Below are 27,696 nucleotides of genomic sequence, written 5' to 3' on the forward strand. Positions count from 1 at the left end.
TCCCATGGATCCATCAGTGGCCGTGTATTGTGTGCGTATGTACCCGTTCCCTCATGTGGTCAGTGGCCAGAGTTGGGTCCACAGGACTTATCCAAGCCCCATGGATCCATCAGTGGCCGCGTATTGTGTGCGTATGTACCCGTTCCCTCATCTAAAGAGTTGGGTCCACAAGACTTTTCCAAGCCTTACGGATCCATCAGTGGTTGTGTATTGTGTGCGTATGTACCCGTTCCTTCATCTAAAAAGTTGGGTCCACAAGGCTTATCCTAGCCTCATGGATCCATCAGGTTTTTCCAAGCCATAACTATTTGTAAGCTAGACTGTATAGGTACGTTTTTAATTTTCCTTTAAAAATGTGTATGGAGCTGGCGTTTCTGATGTGTGTTGGTAGTGTGTTCCATAGTTTTGGGGCATAGTTGGCAAATGCCATACTTCCTATCCTCTTTTGGTTTCTGGGCGTGTCTAGTAAACCTGTAGTGGATGACCGTAGCGTTCTTGAGGGCAGATAACTAACTAGGGAATTTGCTATGTATTTTGGGCCTTGCTCATTAAGAGCTTTATATGTTAGGAAAAGGACCTTAAAATCAATTATATGAGTTATTGGAAGCCAGTGCAGAGTGGCTAGGACTGGAGTGATATGTTCTCTTCTCCTTGTATGAGTTAGTAATCGAGCTGAATAGTTTATAGTTGGGATTCTGAATTAAACAGTATAATGTTCACATATATTATGGAGCCCCCAGGGGTCGGGAGAATATTGTGGAAAACAATATAAAACTGAAATGGTAAAGCTAAACTGTAGACCTGACCACAACCCCCTCGGTTCAACAGCGCAATATGTTGCTTTCTCCGCTTTTAAAAGTTGAAATCATCTGATGACATTGAAGGGATAGTTCAGAATTGTGGACATAAAGTTTAATTTACTACTTGGCCATTATGTTATGTTCAATGGACTGCACTTGTATAGCAATAGCGCTTTTATCCAAAGCGCGTATGGCCTCTCATTCACCTATTCACACACATTCACACACCAAATGGTGGCAGCTGCCATGCATATTGATCCATAAATAGTGTTTAGATTGTACTTCTATAGGTTTTTAACTTTACATACTGTATTTAAACATTACATTTGAACAAACACTGCAAGCTAAAGTTTTAAATCATTTGAATCTGTTTTATACAGCACACTTGCTTCCAAAATAAAGCAGTTTTACAATCCTGAGCGTTAACGCTTGAAGCTTTTTGTTTCTAACAATCTGTACAATAAAAGTGTTTGTCTGCTTAACTTTTAGTGGTGCCACTTTATTAAATATGTTTGATAATCATTTAGGAGAAATCTGTAAAATAACAGTGTTTCTCTGCTGAGTTTTTAGTGGTATAACTTTATTGAAGGGGTTTGATTGTAATAAGTTAGGAAAAACGTGTAAAATAACAGTGTTTCAAGTTCTGTCACTTTATTGAAGGAGTTTGATTGTAATAATTATGAGGAAAAACTGTCAAATAACAGTGTTTCACTGCTGAACTTTAAGTTCTGTCACTTTATTGAAGGAGTTTGATCGTAATAATTTAGGAAAAACCTGTGGAATAACAGTGTTCACTGCTGAACTTTAAGTTCTGTCACTTTATTGAAGGAGTTTGATTGTAATAATTATGAGGAAAAACTGTCAAATAACAGTGTTTCACTGCTGAACTTTAAGTTCTGTCACTTTATTGAAGGAGTTTGATCGTAATAATTTAGGAAAAACCTGTGAAATAACAGTGTTTCACTGCTGAACTTTAAGTTCTGTCACTTTATTGAAGGAGTTTGATCGTAATCATTTAGGAAAAACCTGTGAAATAACAGTGTTTCACTGCTGAACTTTTGAGTTCTGTCACTTTATTGAAGGAGTTTGATCGTAATAATTTAGGAAAAACCTGTAAAATAACAGTGTTTCACTGCTGAACTTAAGTTATGTCACTTAATTGAAGGAGTTTCATCGTAAATGTAGGAAAAACTTGTGAAATAACAGTGTTTCACTGCTGAACTTTAAGTTCTGTCACTTTATTGAAGGTGTTTGATCATAACAATGTAGGAAAAAACCTGTGAAATAACAGTGTTTCACTGCTGAACCTAACTTGTCAATTAACAGTGGTTCTCTGCAAAAATAATAAACAAAATTATCTGTAAATTAATTGCTTTTCCACTTTATTTTAATTCAGGTATTTCAATGTAATTTTACAGTAAATCTCTGGCCGCCAAGCTGCCAGACATTTACTGTTTTTTTACCGTTTTTTTCTTAGTGTATGTCTGTGGCAATGGCTAATGGGGATCCGAATAAACTAAACTAAACTACTAACATTAGCTTTTTTTGCTCACACCAATTTATGAGGCTGTAACTGAGTGGCGAGACTAAACAAAAATGACAAATCAAGACTAAACGAAGACTAAAATGCTCAGACTAAAACGGACTAAACGAAAAATAAATGAAGGTGACTAAATATGATGAAAACGAAAAAGAGCATTTGACACATGACTAAGACTAAAACAAAAATGTTAAATAGCTGACGAAATTAACACTGGTTGGACATGGTAATGAAACAAAGGATAAACAAAATGATTTTGAAGCAACATTTATTGAAATACAGTAGATAATGTTGTCATATTACTGTACAATATATAACATGTTTTCAATTGTCCAGATTGGAGGCTTATTCAGCAGCTTCTTTTCCCTGTAAAGGATAAAGATATTGAGACAATATCCAATGGAAGGTTTTGAGTCTTATCATACTTAAAATCCACTGTATGAATGTTCACAGATAACATTATTCACATTCACCTTGCCAGAGTCACGGGTCTTGGCTCTCAGCTTGTTGACCTGGGACTCAGCGATGTCAGCACGCTCCTCAGCCTCCTCCAGCTCATTCTGGACCTTCCTGCACTTGGACAGGTGACCATTGGCCTGCTCCTCCTGTGGAAGTTCCATAGATCAGTATTACTTAGGAATACTAAGAGTAGAATGAAAAGCATGAAGAAAGACAAGTAGAGCATTTTGACTTAAAACAACGTACCGCTTCCTCGGCCGTCCTCTTGTAGGTCTTAACCTTGAGCTGCAGCTTGTCGACCAGATCCTGCAGCCTGGCAACATTCTTCTTGTCCTCCTCGGTCTAATGGAAGCAAGGAATTAAAATGAATCAGCTAAATGAGGTAGCAATCGTTCAATATTTTCCTTCAGTCAAAAGAAACACTAATGATGACCAAGTTGTCATGAATGTGAACATGACATACCTGGTAGGTGAGTTCCTTCACTCTCCTCTCGTACTTGCGGACACCTTTAACAGCGTCTACTCCACGTCTCTGCTCCGCCTCAACCTCTCCTTCCAGCTCACGCACCTTCAGAATTGGATAAAATATTAAGAATCCACGTTTCTCTGTAATTGTACAGATGACTACGTTAGTTCAACAATATATATCTTGACATGTGGCTATTATTTTCTCTCACCCTGGACTCCAGTTTCTGGAGCTGCTTCTTGCCCCCCTTCATGGCCAGGTTCTCAGCCTCATCCAGGCGGTGCTGCAGGTCCTTGACGGTAACCTCCAGGTTCTTCTTCATCCTCTCCAGGTGAGAGCTGGTGTCCTGCTCCTTCTTCAGCTCCTCAGCCATCATGGCAGCCTAGAAGAGAAATAATTTGTATTCACTAGAAATGACATTGTTGACTGAAATGACATGAAGAAACCAAATCATCAGTGATGACCTTCTTGGCCATAAAGAAACTATCATATGAAATGTAAACCCACATCAGTGATGGCCTTCTTGGCCTTCTCCTCTGCATTCCTGGCTTCCTGAACACTGTCATCTACTTCCCCCTGGACTTGGACCAGGTCAGTCTCAATCTTCTTCTTGGTGTTCAGAAGGCTGGTGTTCTAAAAGAAAAACATTATACAGATAAGAGTTTCAAGGAATGTGGTATAATTCCCTGCTCAAACTGTAAAACTATTATGAAATATGGGTAGGAAAATATGGTTGAAGTCTGCATTCCCCAAAACAGGTCAACAAGCTACTGGGAGGTTTGAACTTGGTATGATCGATACACCACACTTATTAGTAATCATATATTGGCAAAACTAGAAAAGAGATCAAAATACATAGGCTTTTTATTATAGCCCAAAAATAAAATACTCTGCAAAACTACCCTCTCTGAAAAACATTCAATACTAGGGGGGTCTGTCTGTTAAAAGTGAGGCCCTGTGGGAGAATTGGATGAGCATTTCCCGTCTTAGAGTTAATTATAGCTGCTCTGTTCCCCCTGGGGGGAACAGGTGAAAACAATAGGTTATAAATATAGCTCCTAAAATGTACTGGAAATGTCCCTAGGAAGAAAGGTTTAAGTACAGAGGGTCAGAGACAGCTGTCCTCTGCAAGTCATAAAAGATCACTAGAGAGTAAAACCCCTCAAAGCTACATCCTGCCTAGAACCTGTGTTTGCAAGATAAGAGAAAAAGAAGTTTGTTTCTAGGTTAAGGAACTCAGTAATAATCATTAAGTCATTTAGTTAGTAAAGACAATTGAATTGGTGTGCAAAATGAATGAATCATGTTTCTAGTCTTTAAAAACAGTCAAAGTGTAACAGTTGAAGACATCTAGTTCCACAAGAGTGCATAGTGTTTATAAATGGTTTGGAATTTGATCTCCCTGAGTAAATGTACATACAAGTGTTACAAGCAGCTGGAACAATGGACCTATAGGTCACATGCGCCTGTTAGATGCTGCAGGCACCTCCTGTGAGCACGACGTAGAGACAAAATGTCTAAGGAGGAGTTAAGGTTTACTACTCCAGTAATTAAAGTATGTTTATATCCTTAATGAAGCTCCAAATTAAACTGCAAATATTACTGTTATGTTGTGCTAAGAATCTTGGACGTAATGATATGAAATATGCTGTGTTTATGACCAAAGAAATCACCAAAGTTTGCCATTAAACTCTTTCTGAACCAATCTGGAGAATACCCATAATACTGAAAATTAGCTGCTTATAAGGGATATTAACTTAAGCTAAAAGGAATGATTAAAATGCTATAAAACTAGACTGATGAGACAAACAGTGAATTTCATCTAGAACCAAAGGCTTTTGAGACAAAAATATAATGTATGTGTTTAGGGAATTAAGCAGCATTCAACCATGAATGTTCTGAGACTTAATACCAACATTATTAAGTCTAATTTTAACTAGTAAATATCCATTTGATTTGAAACAATGAAAATGAAACAGTTGGACTAAGTCCCACCTACATTGAGATTTGAACTGTGAATGTTGGTGATTGGATGAAACCATTTGTGTGAGGTCACTGATGACCTCACGTTGAGGAGTTTCGGCTCATTGATAATAGGGGGATGTGGGAAACACAAGGGGACCCAGAGAACACACCACCCCCACCAGGCACAGGAGGAGAGCCAGAGAAGACTGCTGTAAGCTGAGAACGAGAACAGAATCTCTTTGTCCCGCAGGAGAAGCCTCCGCCATCAATCAACCAATGAAGACCATTCTTTTTTATTGTATTCGATTATTCTGGTATTGATGACAAACGGCATAGTGTTTGCTTCCATCAATATTACTCCTTTTTCATTGAACCAGATCCATTGTTCACTTCTTGGACCGGATCTGAACAGTAAACAAATTCTCTTCTCGCCATTGATGCTTCCACTCTCGGGTCGTTCTACAAGACCGTGTTGGTCTTTATAAGTAATAGGGGATTATCAAACGGACAAAACACAACGCAGGGTACTATATACATCTGGTTTTTAGAGGCAGAACCATCGACCCCTATTACTATAATGGCTCACACATAACCCAAAGAAACACATGCCTAAAAACAAATGATCAGATAATGTTGTTTGTTTACCTGAGAGTGCAGCAGTCCAACACGCTCACTGGCGTCCACCAGTTCCTGCTCAGCCACTTTGCGGCCTCTCTCTGTCTGCTCCAGACCAGCTCTCAGCTCCTCGATCTCAGCCACCATGAGTCCATTTCTACGGTCAACCATGGCAGCCTGCTCCTTCAGGTCTTCCTGTGCTCTGAGAGCATCGTCAAGGTGCAGTTGGGCATCCTAATGTTAAAAGACATAGGTGACTGAAATTATCACAAAAAGTCAGAATGTGGCTACAATTAAGGGTATGCCATACATGCTTTTCAGCTTCAGGCAGCCGTGGAATTGGAGCTTAATTTACAATATCTCATGCAAGTGGGGGACATCAACCGTAATACAAAAATAAATGTAAACAGAAATTAACTCATTGAGCGCCAATCACAAGATATCTTGTATCTGAGAGCCAGCGGTTGAGCGCCAAAAATGAGATATCTCGTTTTTAGTTCCCCTTTCTTTTTTTTCTAAGACAAAACAGATTATATGGATGATGATTATGGGTGATAAGGTGCATTTCCACCAGACTATGTTGGACTCAGCACTTCTGGTAAATCATAAAAATACTATAGTCAAACTATAGAGGAAACCTATTCGGCTCCGTGGTACAGTCTGGCCCGAGCAGACTAGAGGAAGACAACGGATGAGGACCACCTAACGTTATATGTATCGATCCTGTCGTGATTCAAGACACTTGGAGTAAGAGTGGAGACTGACAAAGGTAACGTCTATTTTACCGAACCCATCATAAAACATGCTTTTGTAATGATCGCAGCGTCGGAACCCCCCCCCCCCCCCCCACCCCCGATGGCTTTGTGAAGAAACATGGTAGTGTTTACCTTTTTGACCTGGCAATAATATAGGTTTCAGGCGAGCAGCCACGAGATTTGCACATACGCCGCACAAAACACTATATCTCACAATCTAGAAAACCAGCCTGGATTATTGTGAAACGGGGTGATTTTTTGCGTGGTATAGCGCACAAACGAAGGTATGTAGAAATAAACAGTTTTGTCCCTGTTGGAGTATAAATAGTCTGTCAAATGAGCCATACCATTGTCTCCATATCTATAATATAAAATATACGATGGGTCCGCAAACATTGTGAAAATGGTCAATAACAAAGCGCCAGGGAGTAAAGATGGAAAAACAGTGTTAAGATATCTGTGTCAATGAGTTAAGAATATGACATACATATAAACCTTTCATATTTTGGATCACTGATTAATTAGCATATAGAGGACTATACTGTGACAGCGTAACACAAAGGTTCCTCATGCAGTACCTTGAGCTGTCCCTGAACATTCCTCAGCGACTTCTGGGCCTCAGCAGCCTGGCGGTTGGCATGACTCAGCTGGATCTCCATCTCATTCAGGTCTCCCTCCATCTTCTTCTTGATTCTCAGGGCATCGTTCCTGCTCCTGACCTCAGAGTCCAGAGTGCCCTGCATGGAGTCAATCACCCGCTGGCTGTTCCTCTTGATCTGCTCCATCTCCTCGTCCTTCTCTGCCAGCTTCCTGTCCACCTCACCCTTAATCTGGTTGAGCTCCAGCTGGACACGCAGAATCTTGGACTCTTCATGTTCCAGAGTTCCCTAAAAATATACATCCAATATATAGTCCTGGTTCACTTTCGAATGTAATGGAAATATATATATATATATACATTATTTTATTAACTGTAAAAACAAAATGTACAAACAAAATAACATTATAATGTAGATAATTATAATATTTTACCTCAGCTTCCTCAAGGGCTGTCTGCATCTCTGACTTCTCAGTCTCCACTGTCTTCTTGGCCTTCTCCAGCTCATGGATGCTCTTTCCAGTCTCACCAATCTGTTCAGTCAGGTCTGAGATCTCCTCTGTAGATGCCACAAAACAGGGATTAGAAACACCACATTGCAGCTTTCCTAGCTACTGTGTTCATCTACATCTATCATGGTATTATTAAGTAACAGTTCTTTTTCTTAACGGACTCACGCTGCAGGTTCTTGTTCTCGCGCTTCAGGGTCTCCAGCTGGTCCAGGGCCTCCTCGTAGGAGTTCTTGATCTTGAACACCTCGGTGCTGAGAGAACGAGCCTCTTTCTGAGCTCCCTCCAGCTCCGCCTGGCCCTCCTCGAACTTCTGCTTCCACTCTGCCAGGACCTGCAAAGTCATTTAGAGAAATTGTAACCTCGTATTTGGAGGCACAAATTCTCACTACATCATGTCCTTAGTTAAAGTCATGAATATCAACGTACCTTGTCAAAGTTCCTCTGCTTCTTGTCAAGGTTGGCAGCCAGACCGTTGGCCCTCTCCACGTCAATCATGAGGTCCTCCACCTCCCCCTGGAGCCTCTGTTTGGTCTTCTCCAGAGAGGCACACTTGGAGTTCACAGCCTCAATCTGCTCCTCGGCCTCCTGAAGGCGCTGGGCCAGCTTTTTCCTGGTGAACAGTTGTTAAATGTAACAATGTTATGAAATGTAATTAACTATGTTTGTTGAGATGTACAGTAAAAAAAATAACAACGTTGACTTACTTTGCCTCCTCCAGCTCCTCTGTGCGCTGGACGGCGTCAGTTTCATACTTGGCCCTCCACTGGGCCACCTCACTGTTGGCCTTGGACATGCCGCGCTGCAGCTCCGCCTTGGCCTCCTGCTCCTCCTCAAACTGCTCCCTCAGCAGGTCACAGTCATGGCGGGCTGATTGAACACCGTGGGCAAGGGCATTCTTAGCCTAAAAAGGTGATTGAAATAAGTACAATTTAATTAGAGACAATGATAATTCAAAGAAAAGGATCTGTCGTACCTTTTTGAGAAGATTGTGCTCACCTTGACCTCCTCCTCCACCTGCCTCTTCAGCTCGTCGATCTGCTGGGTGAAGGCCTGCTTGCCTCTGGTCAGCTGGGACACGAGGGCTTCTTTCTCCTCGAGCTGACGACCAAACTCACCTGGTTTTGAAATTTGATTTATTTTAGATGTTAGAGTAAAAAAAGAAAATGCCAGAGTAAAAAAAAAAAAAAAAAAAACTCACCGTTCTCAGTCAGGAGTCTTGCTCTCTGACCGCCGATATCATTTATCTGGCGCACATTCTCGTCGCTTTTGGCCTTCAGTTCACTAAGTTGGTCCTCGAGGGTGCGGCTCATCTTCTCAAGGTTTCCCTGTTAATCACATTGAATGGGTTGTGTAATTCTTTCAGACACGTGTTCTACACATGAATGTATATGTACCGTGTAGATTAGTATACCTTGGCCTTAGCGACAGCTTCCATGTTGCTGGAGAGGTCATCGATCTCCATCTTGTATTCACTCTTCTCCTTCTCCAGCTTCTGCTTGACACGCTGCAGGTTGTCGATCTGCTCTCCCAGCTCCGCCACACTGTCCGCCTGCTTCTTGCGGAGAGCAGACGCGGTGGCTTCATGCTGCAGGGTGGACTCCTCGAGGTCACGACGCAGCTTCTGGAACTCAGCCTCGCGCTTCTTGTTCATCTCAATCTGAGAAGCGGTGGCTCCACCGGCCTCCTCGAGCCTCTCGCTGATCTCCTCCAGTTCCCTGGAGAGGTCGGCTCTCTGCTTCTCCACCTTGGCACGAGCAGCACGTTCAGCCTCAATCTCCTCCTCCAACTCTTCAATGCGGGCCTTTAAAATGATTTAAAATTCATATGAGTGATTGCAATTCATAAGTTTGACAATAGGTTTGTGGTATAATTTGGTAACTATAGCTCTTAACACATGTTGTGATATGTCTCTAGGAAGAAAAGGTTTTAAGTAAATAGGCTTTGGTCAGAAAACAGCTGTCACATTCAGTCAGTCACAGGGCTAAGTTGGAGGCAGCTATACGATTACAGAAGAACAGATCTTTGATACAGAGACTAGGTATTTCTACAAATAGACAGTCAGTTAAATAAAGTAAGCTTCACTATGGGCAAAAGGGACTGTAATACACTTTTAGTTTAATAAAAGTTAATGATAAATCATTGAGACCATATACTGGGAGCAGGATGTAATCAAGGCAGGGTGTGTGTGAAACAACTTGGAATGTAATCAGGCATGGAGAGACAATAGATGGTCAATAGAAACTGTTTATACAGGGTGGTGACGGAAAGCGTAAACAAAAGATGACCACATCTCATGTAGCTGTTATCTCCTGCCCCGCGGCCTGGGGACACAGGAGGCAGACCAACTGGTCTGAGTAGTATGGAGGAGGTTTCAAAATAGAAATTATCTTTAAATAACTTAAATGTGTTTTTACTGGTTTAGGATGCTTACAATTAATGTGAAATACCTGCAAATATTACTGTTATGTTGTGTTAAGAATTTGGGACGTAATGATATGAAATATGAAAGATTCTACTAGTTAAAAGTAATATGTCTGTGTTTAGAAATGAGGTGAAAACTGTGGTACAATTAGGAGAAGAATCTTTGAAGTAAACAAATGAGCCTTGGTTGAATTAAGTGGGAAATATTATAATGATTAAGTATAAACTGTTTGTAGCTATTCAACTTATAGCTAAAAGGACTGTTCTGAGACTTAAGACCAAGGATATTAGGTCTATTTTTACCTAGCAAATAGCCTGTTGATTTGAAACAATGAAAATGGAGCGGTTGGGCCCAGTCCAGCCTCCTTTGGGATTTGAACTATGAATGCTGGTGATTGGAGGAGACTATAAGTGTGAGGTCATTGATGACCTCACTTTGAGGAGTTTCGGCTGATTGATAAAAGGGGGTGTGGGATTCACAAGGGGAGAACACGGAGAACAGAACACGGAGAACAGAACACATCCCCCCTTTTGGAAGAGGACGGCAGCAGGAACACACGAAGAAGAAGCTTTTTGGAACGAGAAAAGAATCCCTTTGTTGTCATCAGACAACAAAGAAAATCAACAACTCAACGATGAAGATTATTATTCTTTAATCTACCTTCTTAGTCTAGTATTGGGGACAAACGGCATAGTGTTTAGTCCATCAATATTATTGCACAAGTATCCTCATTTGAAACCAGAATCATTGTTATTTCACTTTTTACTTTGAATTAAAACGGATCTGAGACAACTTCAGCTCTTCATTCTGCTGCTTCGCTGCCATCCTACAAGACCGTGCCGGTCTTTATAAGTAAATAGGTTTTAAGGTGAATTTAGAAACACAACACAGAGTAAGGTAGTTAGATGGTTTTATAAGATAAAACCCTTATTCCTTTTTACTATAGGTTCATTGAAGGAAAATGAAGGAGCAGCCAGGTGTAGCCCTCTTTAATGTCACAGCACAGAGGTGTCACACATTACACTCTGCACAAAGGGCATTTCAATTGTAACTCCTGGGCCCAAGTACATTTTTCATTCAACCGCTTACGATCAAATAATATAATTCCCCCCAAAAACGTGGAAAATATGGACTTTTTAACTTTTGAAAATAAAATCATTTAGCTAGTGATATCTCTGTTTTCCTGGCAATACCTGAATATCTAACTAATGCATGGAACACAATTATTCACAAACATTAGATTCCTATGCAATGGAATCATTATTTACTGTTAATGTTCCAGCAAACAACTATACACATGTTGCCTTGGTGGTTTTGGGCTGGGACATAGCTACCACATCATAACAACATGATTAGTACCAACACTGGCAATAATACATCTTGTATCTTGGCTATAGCCTCAGATTGTGGCTCTCTCTCGCTACTGAGTGTCACTGCAAGGGTAAAGTAAATTACAATTGAAAATCAATAGTAATCAGTTGTGTTGTAAATTTTTCGGAATTGATTTAGAACCGAAACTACTTATTGGCACTACTTTGGTGGATTCAATGAATAAATGCCATACTCTCAGCCAATCAGAATCTAATGTTTGGCGAATATGTTGTACGAAAGAGGTAAAGTATAATCGTAATCTCACCTGCAGCTCCTTGATCTTCTTCTGAAGCTGAGCACCCAGGGACTGCTCATCCTCAATCTTGCTGAGCAGCTGGGAAGTTTCAAAGTCCTTCCTGTAAGATTCATAGGAAAAAACAGTATAGTCACCTCATCTTCACACAGTATATTATGCCATGCATGAGAAAATATACAGTACAGTATATAAGTGAAACCCAATCTATATTACTTCTTGATCTTCTCGTCAGACTGCTGCTTGTCGTTCTCCAGATCCATGACGGACTCTTGAGCCAGTTTCAGGTCTCCTTCAAGCTTCCTCTTGGTTCTCTCAAGGTCCATGCGCAGCTTCTTCTCTTGCTCCAGAGAACCTTCAAGCTGTGGAGTTAAGTTTAGAAATTGGTCAACAATAGGATTTTTAGATGCAACCAAGCAGCTAGTATACGTTTGTCTATCGGTTGAACCATCCCAAAATGTTAATAAATAGTTTGCCAAGACATAATGATAGATATTGGTGTGTCAACACAACACATCACATCTCATGCCAGTTGATCAAATCGTTGCCAAACATTCAAAGATATAAACACCGTAAATCTGATTGACACTAGACTTTGTGCTCATCCAAGCTATCCCTTTTCTACAACTTCACCAGCAGGATGACCCATGTCTGCCCTGTATTGCATTTTCTGCCATTTAGAATCTTTCCACCACTCCTCCAAGCCTGACTATTCACCTGATTCACACAAAACTTGCTGTGTGGCATCAAGAGCACAGCTTCTTGAAATGTGTATTCCTGAAAGTTTCTAGGTCTTTCTGTATGATGGCTACTCCTAATCGAATTTGGACAAAGGCACTGTAAACAGGAAGTGACACCGCACTTGACACACATGCTTGCTCCATGATAGTAAAGAGATGTCCAAAGGTTTGTGTGAATCAGTCACATGATGGTGATATTAACAAAAATCATATAATAGAGACATTAAATTTGCCACAAAGATTTTGATGTGGCAATTTCTCACTCTAAATATCACACCAATAACCCAGATGGTGGCGCTAATGTTCAACGTTGAAAAGCAATAAATTGTACACTGCAGAGTCCATTCGACATGGGACTTTGTACATATATCCAGCTACATGTATCATTAGTCTACAACACTGGTCCGCCAATTACATAATTGCGTAAAGATAATGGATCTCGTGTTCAGGTTAAAGCATTCCCAGGCAGTAATAAACTGTAAATGTAAAATTTCCTGATGACAAATTGGTCACAGCTCATCTAAAATTGCCTGTTTGTTTTCTTCCACATGTTGATAGAACTCATAACTCACATCATCCACTTGCTGCTCCAGCTTGGTCTTGGCCTTGGTCAGAGTGTTGACTTTGTCTTCCTCTGCCTGCAGGTCATCAAGCGTCTGCTGATGTGCCTCTTGGAGCGCTTTCTTCTCCTTTGTCAGCTTAGCGACGCTCTCATCCTGAGCGGCCATCTCCTCAGACAGGTTCTTCACCTGAATAAGGAACACAAATCATGTTATCATAAATGAATGATCATCTTGTTATCGTTTGATCATTTAGCCAGAGAGAATACTTATTATGAACCTTGTTCTCAGTGGCATGTTTCTCCTTCTCCACTTTGGCCAAGGTGAGCTCCAGGTCATCAATGTCCTTCTTGAGCTCAGAGCATTCGTCCTCCAGTTTCCTCTTCTTGGCAGTCAGCTCACCGTTCATTTCCTCCTCATCTTCCAGTCTCTCGGTTGTCTCTTTGAGTTTGGCCTCAAGCTGGATCTTACTCTTGATGAGTCCCTCACATCTCTCCTCGGCATCTGACAGATTATCTGATTCCTAGGGCACAATAATAATGATAATATTATTCTCTATATGACAAAAACAGAGAGACAGTTTATAATTGACATATATCAACAGTTTCTAGACAGATGAAGTCTACTTACAGATGCCGCTAGCAGCGACAGATCACTCTTCTCTTGGAGAAGAGACACCAGCTTCATCTCCAGCTCCTTCTTCTTAGCCAGAGCGGCGGCCAGGTCTGTCTTCATCTTCTCATAGTTCTCCTTCATGTTAGCCAGCTCCTTCTCAGTCTCAGCAGTCTGCAGAAGAGGCTTGATCTTGTAGTAAACCTTCATCCATGGCCAGGTTTTGACATTCATGAATGAGCGGATGTTGTATTGGATGGAATAAATAGCTTCCCTGTGAAAAAAGAGTTGCTGTTATATAATAAATTCATGTTTTTTAACATAACAATGTATTTAGAATGTGGCTGTTTTCAACGTGCCTTCTCGCCATCATCTTCACAAACTCCCTCCTCATGAGGAAACCACGGCAAAGAGACTGAGTCATTTTGACCAGACTAGCCAGCTTCTCATCTCTCATCTCCTCAAGGACACCCAGCAGACCAGCTTTGAAGAACACCTGAATAAGATGAATGACATATTCTTATATGACTTTGTTGGTTTTTATTTTATGGGATAATGCCAGCATTTTTTTTTTTAAATAAAACTCAGGCATGGATTTATCATAGATGACATTATCACTGAAACAGTTATCATGTGATTAATTTCCCTACCTACTAGATACCATTCACTTCATATTAATCTCCAACAATGTCAAAATCATTTTGAATCACACATACGTTTGTTTGAAATTGTCCGAATCAAAAGTGAAATTTTTAGGCGGTGTCTTGTATTCGACAGACTTGTTTCCCAATCGGCACCTCATACATTGTCGTGGGGGCGACAGTGGTTCAGGAGGTAGAGCAGTCTTTTGGAGGTTCCCGGTTCAATTCCCACTCCTCCCAGGCCAGGGTGTCGAAGTGTCCTTGAGCTATAGACGCTTAACCCTATAATTGCTCCCGATGAGCAGGTTGGCACCGTGCATGGTTGCCTCCACCATCAGTGTGTGAATGTGTGAGTGAATGGGTACAATGTGAGGAACGAAATTGTAAAGCGCTTTTGATAAAAGCGCTATATAAATACAGCCATTTTGCCATTTTGTCAATCACAACTGTTTCTTTCCTATGACAATTTTTTTTGGTGATTACTTATACACACACTACTGTGATATGAATGATGCATGCAAGGTTTGTTTAGTATCACAACATTATGTGGCTATTTTGACCTCACAGTGAAAATAATAGCATTGTGATTTTAGATGATGAAAAAGTGTACAGTATATTTGGAAATAAATGGAAAACTGTCCAATCAGCTTATTAAATGTTCAGTTTTCAGGTATATTTTTCAGATTGCTTTCACACATCAAACAAACCACTCCAGGGCAGACTGAGAGAGACCACCTCAAACAGGTGCACCAGGATGTGGTTGTTTGCACCCGAGTTCGATTCCAGTGTTCACACCAACCCAAATGAATCAAGGGGGTAAATTCTCCAGTATAATTGCAGTCCATTTACTAGGGCAGCACCCGACTCAGAAATGTCTTATTATCTGGTTATTAGGTTATAAGGTTATACTGGACACCCTCCATACAGTCAGTATTGAGACTTCTCTCAGGCCATCATATTCAATTAAGTCAATCAACATTTAGTATTTTCTTTACCTTGGTGTGCCCAAACTTGTAATCTTCATGTTCCACGTCGATTGAACCAAGCAGCTTCTCGGAGGCCTTCTTGTTGTCCATGAACTGACCCTCAGGGCAGGCACTGGCATTCAGTATTTTGTACCTTTTGTGAAAGAGTTCATGGTCATGTTCAGCGCTTAGGCAGTTGTAAGTTTCAAAATGTGTTGAGAGTTAATGGATACCTCTGCTTGAAGTCAGCATAGATAATTCTGCTGGGGAATCCCTTTCTGCAGATTCTGATGCCCTCCAGTACACCGTTACACCTCAGCTGGTGGATAACCAGGAAGTTCTGCATCAGACCTACAGAGAAGATTTTTTCATGTTTATTACGACAATGTAATGACTCATTACCACTCCACTCCACTAAATCACTAAAGCACATCATAATAAGACATCATGTTAACTTGTTAGTGTACCTGGGGTCTTTGACTCATTGGGAATCAGGCAACGCACAAAGTGAGGATGGGTGGCCCTCAAGTTGGTCATCAGCTTGCCCAAGTTCTCCTGTAGATACATATCAAAACCAAATATTATTTATGAAAAGCAATTATTTGTATTTAATTCCAAAAAGTCACAGTGTTGTTGTCAGATCTTACCCTGAACTGGGAGGACACGGTCTGCATGGAGCCACCCTTCTTCTTGCCTCCCTTCTTTGCGCCACCAGTCTCTAATAATTTGATAATACATCATCAGTTTATAGATTTAACATCATTATCTAAATGGAATTATGCTGGACATTTTTGTTGGACAATGTAATTTAATTTTATAATTCTTTTTAAAGCATTGAAAATACAATTAGTATGACACAGAGGATACTTAGAAGTTGAGATAATTGTCTCTTAGACCAAAGTATATTTCTCCTAATGACGTACCTTCCACTGCAGCAGGATACAGTACAGGCAGTAGTTTAACGGTGGACTTCTGGTAAAGCTGCATCACCGAGTCGTTCAGTGGATCCTTGTTCTTTTCCAGCCATCCAGTGACGTTGTAATCCACAGTTCCCGCATAGTGGACCATGGAGAAGTGGGCCTCAGGCTTGCCCTTTTTTGGTTTTGGTTTCTCAAATGCTATGTTCTTGCCAAGATGTTGGTCAAACAGCTTGTTCTTGAAGCTAGAGTCAGAAGCCTTGGGGAACATGCACTCCTCTTCAAGGATGGAGAAGATGCCCATGGGCTTTATAGAAGTGGAAAAGAGATATACAGATCATTTAGACACACCTTGTGGCATTCTAAGGACTATTTCAATAAGTCACAACGTTATGGCGTACCTTCTCAATGAGCTCAATGCAGGCAGCCAAGTCCATGCCGAAGTCAATGAACTCCCAGATGATGCCCTCCTTCTTGTACTCCTCTTGCTCCAGGACAAACATGGTGTGGTTGAAGAACTGTTGCAGTTTCTCGTTGGTGAAGTTGATGCACAGCTGCTCCATGCTGTTGTACTGTCAGTTGGGGGAAAATATATATTAGACTAATCTCCTACTTTACTTGAGGAAATGTCGTTCCATGAAATTAGGCAGTCTATAGATTGCTATAATTGCATACTTACATCAAAGATCTCAAACCCAGCAATGTCCAGCACACCAATGTAAGACGATCTTGGCATCTTGGTGTCCAGCTGCTGGTTGATACGGATGACCATCCACAAGAACATCCTCTCATAGATGGACTTGGCCAGGGCCATAACAGAGTTATAGACCTGAAGAAAAATGTATTCGATTGAATTAAAATGCATACCTACATACATTAGCACTCCAATGCTGTCAGTCTGCCACTTGCACACACTCTCCAAAATGTTACTTTGGAAATAGCGTATACAGGAAAATGTGAAGCAACATAATTGCTGTGACCTGTGTGTGAAATACATAGAAGGGGAAGGATGTGATGTATCTTGCTCACCTGAGGCACAGTCTGTCCCTTGGTGACATACTCGTTTCCGACCTTCACTTTGGGGTAGCACAGACCCTTCAGCATGTCAGCAGAGTTCAGGCCCAAAAGGTAGGCGATTTTGTCAGCCTCTGAAAATGTGTATAAAACGCATTCAGGAGAAATAACCAGGAATATTGGATTCACGATTCATGCCATAGTGTCACACTAGCATAGCAAAGAGACAGCATAATGCCATAGAGTTACACTAGCATAGAAAAGAGACAGCAGAATGCCATAGAGTCACACTAGCATAGAAAAGAGACAGCAGAATGCCATAGAGTCACACTAGCATAGAAAAGAGACAGCATAATGTCATAGAGTTACACTAACATAGCAAACAGCATAATGCCATGTTTCACTAGCATAGCAAAGAGACAGCATAATGCCATGTTTCACTAGCATAGTAAAGAGACAGCGTACTGCCATAGAGGTACACTAGCATAGCAAATAGATAGCATCAGGGACGTGCACAGGACTTTAGAGGGGCAGGTGCTCAACGGCTGAAAAGGGCAGTATACCTGTGTGTGTTTTAACCAAGCGCGCGACCAAGCCTATACTGTGAGTTCAAAAAGTAGATTTATCATGGTTTTTGAAGGTCTAAACTATAAAAGTAAGGAGGTGTAGTCTGACGTCACTGGTTGTTCCACCCGTATAGGGATTTATCATTGGGAAAATGGATTATCGGCTATTGTAACAATTCTGCCGCATGGAAATTGACAAGCTTCCATTTTTGCACAAAATGAGTTCCCTTCTACCACTAACATTATGGTTTAAGCATTTTTGGTTGAAATAAAGGTAGTTATAAGGTTTTTAATTTGTCGTAAAAAAAGAACTATTTACCAGTAGGCAGCCTGTTGTTCACTAGGCAGCCTGTTCAGTGCTGTCGCCTGATCCACGTCACGGCCAGCTGATACCAAGCTAGCTAGCTAGCTAACGTTAACGTTACCTCACTAAACGTACTAGACGTTAGCAATGTCTACTGTCGTTAACCATTTAGAGGCATTTCGGGACAGAGTAAAATGTGCAGGTCCTCTTCTCAGACCTGTGCACTGACTGCACACATCATGCCGGCTAGCAAGCTAGCTAGCTACTACTGCCGTGTCTATAAGTTCCCTGGCAGAATACTTTGTTTGTGAGGACAAAAGTATACAAAGAGGAGATAACCATTTTAAATTGGGGCATGTAGAGCCTGCCGTAAAAACAATAACGTTATAGACTATACACAATATGTACAACGAAACAATGATTTACATTAGTATTTACAGTGATTTAATATGCAGTGAATATAAATAATGATAACGTGGTTGTTGCTTTTAGAAATGGTGGTTGGCTTCATCTGATAAATGGTTATGATCACCAGAGAGATACTAGCCACAGATTCAGGGTGAGTTATTTTCCCATTGTACGAATTGTTAAGCTTATGGAATGTAAGGGAAATCTGATCCTAGGTCTGCGACTAAAGCCAGGAGTCTACGCTGTGGTGACGTCAGTCAGCAGCGCCAAATAGCAGTGTACTTTCCCAGCGAACGAAAACATAAACGTTGTTATTTTGCTACCTTTACGATTAATTGCGAATATTTTCATGTTGAGCTATAGATTGTGGATGAATACGCACAGAAAGGTACACCATGCCAATGTCCATGCTTTATTTGTTTTAAACGAACCGTTTTAGAAATGGGCAATGGGGAAATACATTAAGTGGAACAGAGGGTGGAACAGGAAAAAACGAAAATGATGTAACCACTACACCTCCCTATTACTTAGACTGAGACTGAATTAAGTCCACAGAGAAGCTGCAGTGGAGGGATATGTTTCTCAACACTAAATCTATCAGTGAGATTTTGCGATGCATGATTATAAATGATGGGAAGCAACATAAGGGCTGGTTTGAAAAATAGTGAACCTATATGTTTTAATCCTCACCCTCTGTGCCGTCAGGCTCCGCCTGCTCCTCACGCTGCTTCTGCTTGAACTTCAAGTTGCCGTGGTGAAGCACAGCACCAGTCAGCTTCCAGATATAATTCTTCTCTTCACCAGTGAAGCCCAGGACATTAATAGCATCCTGTATGAAAAGAAGTTGAAATAAGTAAAAGAAAAAATATATACGAACGTCAGCCACATGCAGACAAGTGACCAAGAGCTTTATTGTGGACTAGTGGGTTAAAGGCGCACTTGTAGAGCAAGGAAAGCTGGATATGTCAGCTACGTTTCTCTGTAATTAGAATTTTGGTGTTGAATCGAAGGCCTTCTAAATTTGAGCTCCATAGTTCCTTCAGGCCAACTAGGTTTTTTAATTAAAATGTTTTGGATAAGTGGATAAGCGATCATTGCTGTTTTGCTTTAATGCAATGTATTGACTTGCTTTTCATCTTGAAAATTCACGCTAACTATACTTCCCAGATGCTTCTTCTGTGTAACAAACCATCTGACGGGGTCAGGTTAATTCTAAGTCATTTACCATCTTATGGCAATTTGAGAAAGTGCATATGTAAGCCTAATGTAATTATTCTCAAATTAACATTTAAACATACAAAATAATATAATAAGTTGGAACATCTGTAGGTAGATTACTACACATCACTCACATCAGTGGCATCCAACTCCGCTTTGTCATCAATGCTGGCCACGGTGATGTGACCCTGACTGCACATGGGGAAGTCGTAGGGGTTGCTGGTGATGAGAGTCATCTCTGGTGTGGAAACACATCAAATAAGTTAGACTGGATCTGCTTCCGTCAAATGATTATGGACCATTGTTGTTGACAATTAAGATGAGTTATATCCGTTATCGGTTAATCGGTTATTCAGCTCACCAATCAGCTCAGGCTTGTGGTTGGTCATCATCTGGTAGAAGATGTGGTAGCCTCTCTCATCTGGAAGCTGGAAGCTCACTCTGGACTTCTCCAGCAGATCTATGAGGTTTGGTCATAATAAATATCTAGCCTATACTAATAATGTCACTTGTTTAATTTTGTATGTGAAGAATGTTATACTTACATGTTTCAATATCAGCACTGGACAGTTTGCCAGTTGGGAGGAAGTGGATTCTGATGAATTTACCCTTTTCAGAAGAACACAACAGTGTTATTATTGTGTAACCGAGTAATGCCTGAGTGATATTTGATAGAAAAGAAAATATTCAACTTACAAAGCGAGAGGAGTTGTCATTCCTCACGGTCTTGGCGTTACCATAACTCTCCAGCAAGGGATTGGCTGCGATGATCTGATCCTCCAGTGAGCCCTATAATTACATTTTCACATTTTAACAATCATATATCAGTAAATGTCCACTCTTTGTTCAAATGCATGTGGTTTCCATTTTCAGTATATTCTCTCAGTGTTTTACCTGGATCTTTGACTCTTTCTTCTTCTCTCCACCTCCCACTGCGATCGTGGCAAAGTACTGGATGACACGCTTGGTGTTCACAGTCTTTCCGGCACCGGATTCTCCACTGTGTACAGATCATTGAATTAAGAGAAACTCACAAACTATAATTTCAATCATTTTGATTATTATATTGATATTTTTGATGAACAATAGATGAGAAACCCACGTGATAAGAACAGACTGGTTCTCCCTATCTGTGAAAGGTAAAGAAAATACATATTTTTATTATCTGTTTAACCAAACCAAAAATAATAATTCATAGGATGTTCATGACCAGGACGTACCAGTAAGCATGAACTGAAAGGCGTTGTCAGAGACGGAGAAGATGTGGGGCGGGGCCTCCATACGCTTCTTGCCTCTGTAGGCGTTTACAACGTCCGAATCGTACACTGGGAGCCACTTGTAGGGGTTCACCGTGGCACAGAACAGCCCAGAGTAGGTCTGAAGGGGAACAGACATTCAGGAACATTGACACTAAGTTATCTTAAGGGTCATTAATTAATATTGCACCTTTTACTCATATTTGAGAATATCTTACGTAGATCATCCACGCGGCATAACGCTCTTTGAGGTTATACAACACAGAGGCTTCATTGAGATGGGTCATCATGGCCATGTCCTCAATTTTGTCGTACTTGGGAGGGTTCATAGGGTGAACGTCATCCTCCTTAACGGTTTTCGTCTGAAATACAGAAACACAATGTCAGTTTACCGAGTCATCTGCGAGTTGTGTTGCTTTGAATTCTGTATGAAACACTTCAGCCTACTTTACCTCCTGAGTGTCATGCACTTTGACGGTGACTTTGGCGCCGTCTTTGCTCAGGATGGTACATTTGAGGTACAGCTCCTCCTTATCAGCCACGTAAGCGGCGGCCTTGGCGTCAAAGGGTGAGGTCTGAGCTGCAAGCCTCTCAGCCTCTGGCTTACGGAGGTACATGGCGGCCTTGCCATAAATGGCCATCTCCGCGTCGGTACTCATGGTGGCGGCTTCCTGTCAACAGACAAAAACATAATTAGTACATTAAAATTAAAACTAACAAACATGCTGCTTTTATATTTGACTGACAAAAAGATACCATGTTTTCTCCTATCTCTTATGTGTATATATATTTAGACCTCATAGACCACTCATTCATGAATACATTGAAGTATACCTATTAATGTCACCATTCTTTGCATCTTTGATACTTTGTGTCCTTGTTCATTTGAGTTTGAACCGACTAAAAGGTTGCAGTACATTGGATGTCTATCATGATGACGCCAGTTTTTTGGCACAAGAGATAACTATATTGCATGCAGTGTATTGGTATATCAGCCACATCTTCCATATAACAAAAATAAATGTTAGTCTTGTTTTCTATTGTAGCATATTACTGAAAGACCATTTTTAAGTTCACAACCTACACTAGGACCAACTTATGGAAGTGGAAACAAAACTAAATTCACTCTGAACCACCACTGGTGTAAAGATTGCAGAAGACTATTGGAGAAATAATGGCAGGTTGTAGGATGTTCTGTTCTTACCTTGTTGTTACCCGATCACAGAAGAACTTTTCACAATGTAGAACCCTGCTTGAGAGAATAATCATGTATTAATGTTATTCCGTTATTACTTGAGTTATATGTTTTTTCCCCCAGTATATTAATTTAAATTTGATCACACTGAATTATGGACACATCCCCAATATTATTTCCCCAAAGAACAATTATTTGAAGGATGGGAGGTATACCAAATATGAAGGTATACCGTCAAAGGTATGGATTTTTACAATACCGTCATTCATGACACATAGGGGAGAACGGGGGACGTTGTCACACGGGGGGTAGGTTGTCACATTCATTATATTTCACCACCGGAGGATCCTGTCTCCCATACTTTGGTATTTAAATGTCCAGAATTGGGGTCAGAGTTCACCTACATTGTCATATTTGGAGTGAAACAGCTGAATTTGAGGTGAGAGGACTTTTTGTGTTTTTCATGTCCATTTGTAAATATTCCGCTCCTCAGTATTTTTCTTCTAGGCTTTTACACAATTGGTTTATAATGAAACAATTATTACCCTTAAAAGGTGTGAAGGTATAGCTATAGTTTAGATTGTTGTTAGCTAGCTGACTAGTTGTTAGATGGCTGTTAGCCTTGATGCTATCAAGACATTCCAGTTGGGGTTGGTCGTCACATTTTATTTGGGGTTGGTTGTCACATGTTGTGTAGGCTATTATTGTTAGGCCGATTTATTGTGTTCTTATTTTGTTATATAGGATGGCCTAAAGATGTGTTTCCTGTTTATGTTCATTAAAATGCATTATTATTTGTCAACTTGTCAATGCAATTAAACTTTAAAATTTAGTTCTGCCTTCTTGTCTATTCTCAGTCCTTGCCCCACAATGGTGGAATGAACTACCCACCCCAGTTAGGACAGCCGAAACCCGTCCAATCTTTCGCCGTCGACTAAAGACGCACTTCTGCAACCATTATCTGAAATCTAAATCTTGTCTTCTTTTTAGGATTTTCCCATTAAAAGTTTTAAAACACATGGTGACAACCAACCCCATAGTGTGTGACACCCATCCCCATGATGGGGTTGGTTGTCACAATGTGTCAGAGTGTCGTTGACAGGTGATTAACTCTTTGTTACAATACGTTGGAAAATGAGAGGGATACACATTTCAAGCCAACATCTTAAGCTTCAATTTAATGTAGGAATAACTATTGAAAGGTGTTTTGATGACGAGCAATTCACACTAGAGTAAAAAGTGTGACAACATCCCCCGTTCTCCCCTACATAATATATTTACTGTGTACATACAAACAAAATACTGCACGTTTTAGTTAATTATGTTTAGTTTCGTTTTAGTTAAAAATGTGTTCCTTGCATAGTATTTAAAAAAATATTAATAATATAGACCATTTTGAATGAAATAGCACCCTGACAATTTTATTAAAAGTTAAAGACATACAAATATGTTATGTCACATAGTAATTTGTGCTGGAAAACAATATACTGGAAAATGCCCTTATACATTTAAAACGAAGACAAATATTGTGATGAAATGTATAAGTATAGCACTGAAACATCTCCCATGCAATTCCTTCACTGTGAATGGCAGCTGAAGCATCTGTGTCACTTACCCAGCTGGAACAGAACTCCACTCCACTACCGCCATCTCTCTCTCAACTGTCTTATATAGAGCTGGCTCTGCAAGCCAAGCAAAAACTAAATGTGAGCATAAGATATAATATATCCTAATATATAATAACATATAGCATCTTAAACACATGACATATACAACTCTATTAATAAACCCAGGGTGCTTACAACATTGCAACCATAACAGGAGTGCACTTCTGCTCTTGGCAATGATCAGAGTCATTAAATATATTACTGCGGGTGTCTAACTTCTTCTCAGTGGGTGTAATGTTGCATGTATTTATAATCTGGGAAGATTTCCATTACTACTTTATTTGATTTCATTAGCTTGTTTTATTTTGTGATTAGTTTCATCATGTCAAATATTCATTAATGAGGTTAGTATTTCAAAATAGTAAAACCCAAGCTTGTTTAGTTATGTATTGAGTTAAAATAGAGTAAACAGAATATGCTGGTTTGCATAACCACGATTAGTGCATGAAGCCCTACTGCTTTTGGATCATTTACAATATTATTACAACCGTCTTTGTCCGACCTTCCGTGTTTAAATGGCTGACTTAATTCGGTAGATTTATCCTTGAAAAGTGATAAGGTACGTAATCTTTATACTTCTGTAGATTATTTCGGTACTTTACCAGAGTAATTACACATTAGGGAAAATATTATTCTGCTATATTTCAAAGAAAATAACACAGTTCTCTCTCCACTATATTTATCAACCACCTGCATTGATTCAATTTTAAATAAGAAGTTTTCATAATAAACACAGGGTTGGGTCATTAATTAAAATGATTCACTTCAAATCAAGAATAGCAAACATTCCTGGAGACAAAGTGAACATGTGCTTTTACTTTTCATTTCATACTTTAGTAGTAAATCATTTTTGTAGAATTCTATATGGAGGACTCAGAGAACTAGTGTTTACAGCTTGTTTTTAATCAAGTGAGGAATGTGTGTACTTGATTTAGTTTTACTTTTCCTATTCACAGACTACTCTCAGCCAAGCCAATCACGAAGACTTGCCTTTTAAGGGGAGTCTGGGTAGTGTAGAGTTAAAAGCAGTACACTTCTAGATATGAAAACCATTTAAAATTATCTTGAGACTGCTATACAACATTTATATTATAAACCAGCTAGATACTTAGACATACAGTAAGTGGCACCAGGTTTGAATTGAACCCAGGACCTCATGGGTAGTATTAGTGTTATAGTGTTTTGTATTAGTGTGTGTACTTTATTATTTTTTTTATTTTTTATTTTTTATTTTTTTTACTGTATGAAGCACATTCTCAGGGGGCTCGTACAGAACCAAGCCTTTCACTGTAATTGTAGAGAAGGTCATGTGAGCACAAAAAAGGCTGTGACACCTAGTTGCCACTGGCCCGCCCCTGGTAGGCATGAAGTGCTACCAGACCATTACACTAGCCCAGCCATTTACCCTGATAGACACACACCCAGGATTGTAATTAGATTGTAATTAGATATAGTTACATACAACCCTATATATATTTGCTTGTACACCTGCACATAACCCTTAGGCAAGCGATACCGGAGTCTCATCGCCAGTACAGAGAGACTCAGAAGGAGCTTCTATCCCCAGGCCATCAGGATGCTCAACGACAATAACACTATGTAACAAACCATCAACTACACTCACAGCACACACATCCACACGTACACACTCACTTTAAATAAACAACTCACTGTAGCACCCACTTTACCCACTTTACCCACTTTAACACACTTTATATTGATTGGTAAAGAGATTTGCACTACAACTCATACCTCATTGCACCTTACCCTAAGTTGTACCTCATCCCATTTCTGCATTGTACTGTATATTGTATTGTAACTCGGTTACAAAAAAATTCTACTCTGTATTGTATATGTGTATATTGAACACTTTTGTTTACACTTGTTTACATACTTTTGACTTTCTATTTTATACTTTATCTATTTTTTATCTAGCACACTATCAGGAGCAAAACAGAAAAAAGCATTTCATATAAAAGTATTCTGTATTTTTGTATGACAACTAATTGTAGAAGGGTGGATTATCCCTACTTTATGAGAGTGGATATGAACTGTCACCAGGTAGTGGGAGCACAGCAGATCTGGGTCCGGCTGAACCCCCGACTGTAGTGTAAGAGTATTAGAATTGGGATTTAGCAGAGGGATGGATGGGGCCTAGGGTTTACTAACCTAGGGGTTCTACGCTGGTCCATCTTGCCCTCCCGGGCGACCGTAGTATTTCCTCAAACACCCACACTTCCCTTAATACGTCCCACACCCTCTCACACCCGGTGGCAGTGATGGTAAATAATATAATTTCTCCTGTACAGAGCACCTGCCCCAATTGCACATAGACCGTAGGGAAGAAGGGGTTAAGCAGTAATACACATTCACAGTAATTGACACACACACAATGATCCCATTTCTACGCCTCTCCTTTTATATAAAGCGGGCATGCATTCAATACACGGCACAATGCATGGCACTTGGATCTTACACTCCACGGTAATGAAACAGGTCCCCGTAAGGGTTAATATTCTTTTCATTCAGCCGTAGGGAGAGAGAGGGTAATGGCGAGCTCCGCGAGCTATTCAATGGGAAAAATTATCAATATACCTTAGTGCTGTCTGCACAACTTAATCACACAACACATGTAACCAGAAAATACAGTGGGCCCACAGTTGAAACAAAAAGCATATCTAAGCCGGAATTACCCAAAACAACAAACGTTGGGGCGCCCCTAGTCACTGCTGCACGTGCCAGTTCAATGTATTTATTCTCTTCGCCCTTAGAGAGCATGCTCTCGAAAAGGAGAATGTTCGCCGATAATTTTCCAGAGCGCTTGGAGCGCTAACAGTACCTGGTGTGAGTGTACCAACCGAGTGCTGGCCTGCTCCCGCAAGGAATGTCTGTGACGCGAGGTGGCCGTCGAACGGTCCCGTGGTTGTCACCTGTGATAGCAAGGGGGCTGGCTGGGCTGACGTTAGGCAGGCGAATAGCTGGACTGGCGATCGGCTAGGAGAATGCTGGAGGCGGGTGCGGTCCAGCGACGTCTGCTGCGGTGTCCGCTGCGGAGCTGGGAAACGGTGGAGCGACGCGTGAGCTAACTGGGCTAACAGGCCTATACTTGAAGCTAAGCTTTGGTCAGTGCGACCCCCTAGTCTTTCGCCTATACATTCCTAAACGCAGCACGTGGAATATCCACAGTACAGTCCGGCAGTCGAACGTCTTCTTCTTGGTTCAAACGTACCCTAAGCACTATACTGGGAAGCTAAACTTTCGCATACGACGTTACTATCCCACCCCGTGGCAGGACTCGTATTTCGTGTGTCTTTATTACCAGGAGCTCTTGGTCCATACGTCTGCTTGCTTCAATGGAAAAACGACACAAAGGTTGTCTCGCTCGAAGCTCCTCCTTCAGCCAGCCTCTTCCTCACCTGTTGTCACCAGCCCAACGTTGCACCAGCTCCCCCTGGCGACAGTCCAGCGCCATGTCCCACTACTGAATGTCAATGTTAAAGTATATAGAATCAGAACGGGTCATCCAGTTACACAGCATTATCACGAAAACAGTTAGAGCACAATGAAAACAGTTAGACACATTGAATTACGGTTGGACATATTCATAAGGAAACTTAACTTAACTTAGTCAAGTCAAGTCAAGTCAAGAGTTTTAATTGTCACGGCATACAGGTATACAATGAAATGCGGCTGGTCTTGCCCGCGACGATGTGCAATACAGTGGTACAACATATAATAGAATCCAATAAACATACAGTGGTACAACATATAATAGAATCCAATAAAAACAACAGTGCAATAAACAGGTAACATGGTGTGACATCTCGGTATCTGTACATAGTATTTACAGAGCATATAGGACATGCTAGGTAGCTTT

The 27,696-nt window shown here is 40.6% G+C and overlaps 1 protein-coding gene across 1 annotated transcript; it reads right to left on the reverse strand.

The window, feature by feature from the left end:
* Window positions 1-2,591: 2,591 nt before the first annotated feature.
* On the reverse strand, window positions 2,592-23,787 carry LOC311242781 (myosin heavy chain, fast skeletal muscle-like). Its single transcript, XM_084331813.1, has 41 exons — window positions 23,768-23,787; window positions 22,162-22,206; window positions 21,410-21,628; window positions 21,176-21,319; window positions 20,922-21,078; window positions 20,804-20,831; window positions 20,596-20,701; window positions 20,398-20,490; window positions 20,247-20,310; window positions 20,063-20,161; window positions 19,836-19,939; window positions 19,174-19,312; window positions 17,221-17,339; window positions 16,871-17,020; window positions 16,593-16,763; window positions 16,198-16,498; window positions 15,922-15,992; window positions 15,742-15,829; window positions 15,508-15,625; window positions 15,305-15,428; window positions 14,028-14,164; window positions 13,687-13,942; window positions 13,337-13,579; window positions 13,069-13,245; window positions 11,973-12,118; window positions 11,769-11,859; window positions 9,122-9,511; window positions 8,909-9,035; window positions 8,707-8,825; window positions 8,415-8,611; window positions 8,137-8,320; window positions 7,876-8,041; window positions 7,633-7,757; window positions 7,179-7,487; window positions 5,876-6,079; window positions 3,773-3,898; window positions 3,477-3,647; window positions 3,263-3,367; window positions 3,046-3,141; window positions 2,814-2,945; window positions 2,592-2,706 (listed from the first exon to the last, which is right to left on the reverse strand). The coding sequence occupies exons 3-41, from the start codon at window positions 21,614-21,616 to the stop codon at window positions 2,686-2,688; spliced, it is 5,805 nt and encodes a 1,934-aa protein (XP_084187939.1). The 5' UTR covers window positions 21,617-21,628; window positions 22,162-22,206; window positions 23,768-23,787; the 3' UTR covers window positions 2,592-2,685.
* Between the last annotated feature and the right edge of the window lie 3,909 nt (window positions 23,788-27,696).

Source organism: Notolepis coatsorum, assembly GCF_963971535.1.
Source record: "Notolepis coatsorum genome assembly, chromosome: 16".
In the NCBI taxonomy this organism is placed as follows: Eukaryota; Metazoa; Chordata; class Actinopteri; order Aulopiformes; family Paralepididae; genus Notolepis; species Notolepis coatsorum.

What these genes read in the sequence shown, in the direction of transcription:
- LOC311242781 (XM_084331813.1), bottom strand. Translation starts at nt 21,616, where the DNA reads ATGAGTACCGACGCGGAGATGGCCATTTATGGCAAGGCCGCCATGTAC. An exon ending in ACAAGTTTGGGCACACCAAG is followed by an intron (nt 14,165 to 15,304) that starts GTAAAGAAAATA and finishes CATCTTATTCAG; the next exon opens with GTGTTCTTCAAAGCTGGTCT. An exon ending in TGGAGCAGCAAGTGGATGAT is followed by an intron (nt 12,119 to 13,068) that starts GTGAGTTATGAG and finishes TTAACTCCACAG; the next exon opens with CTTGAAGGTTCTCTGGAGCA.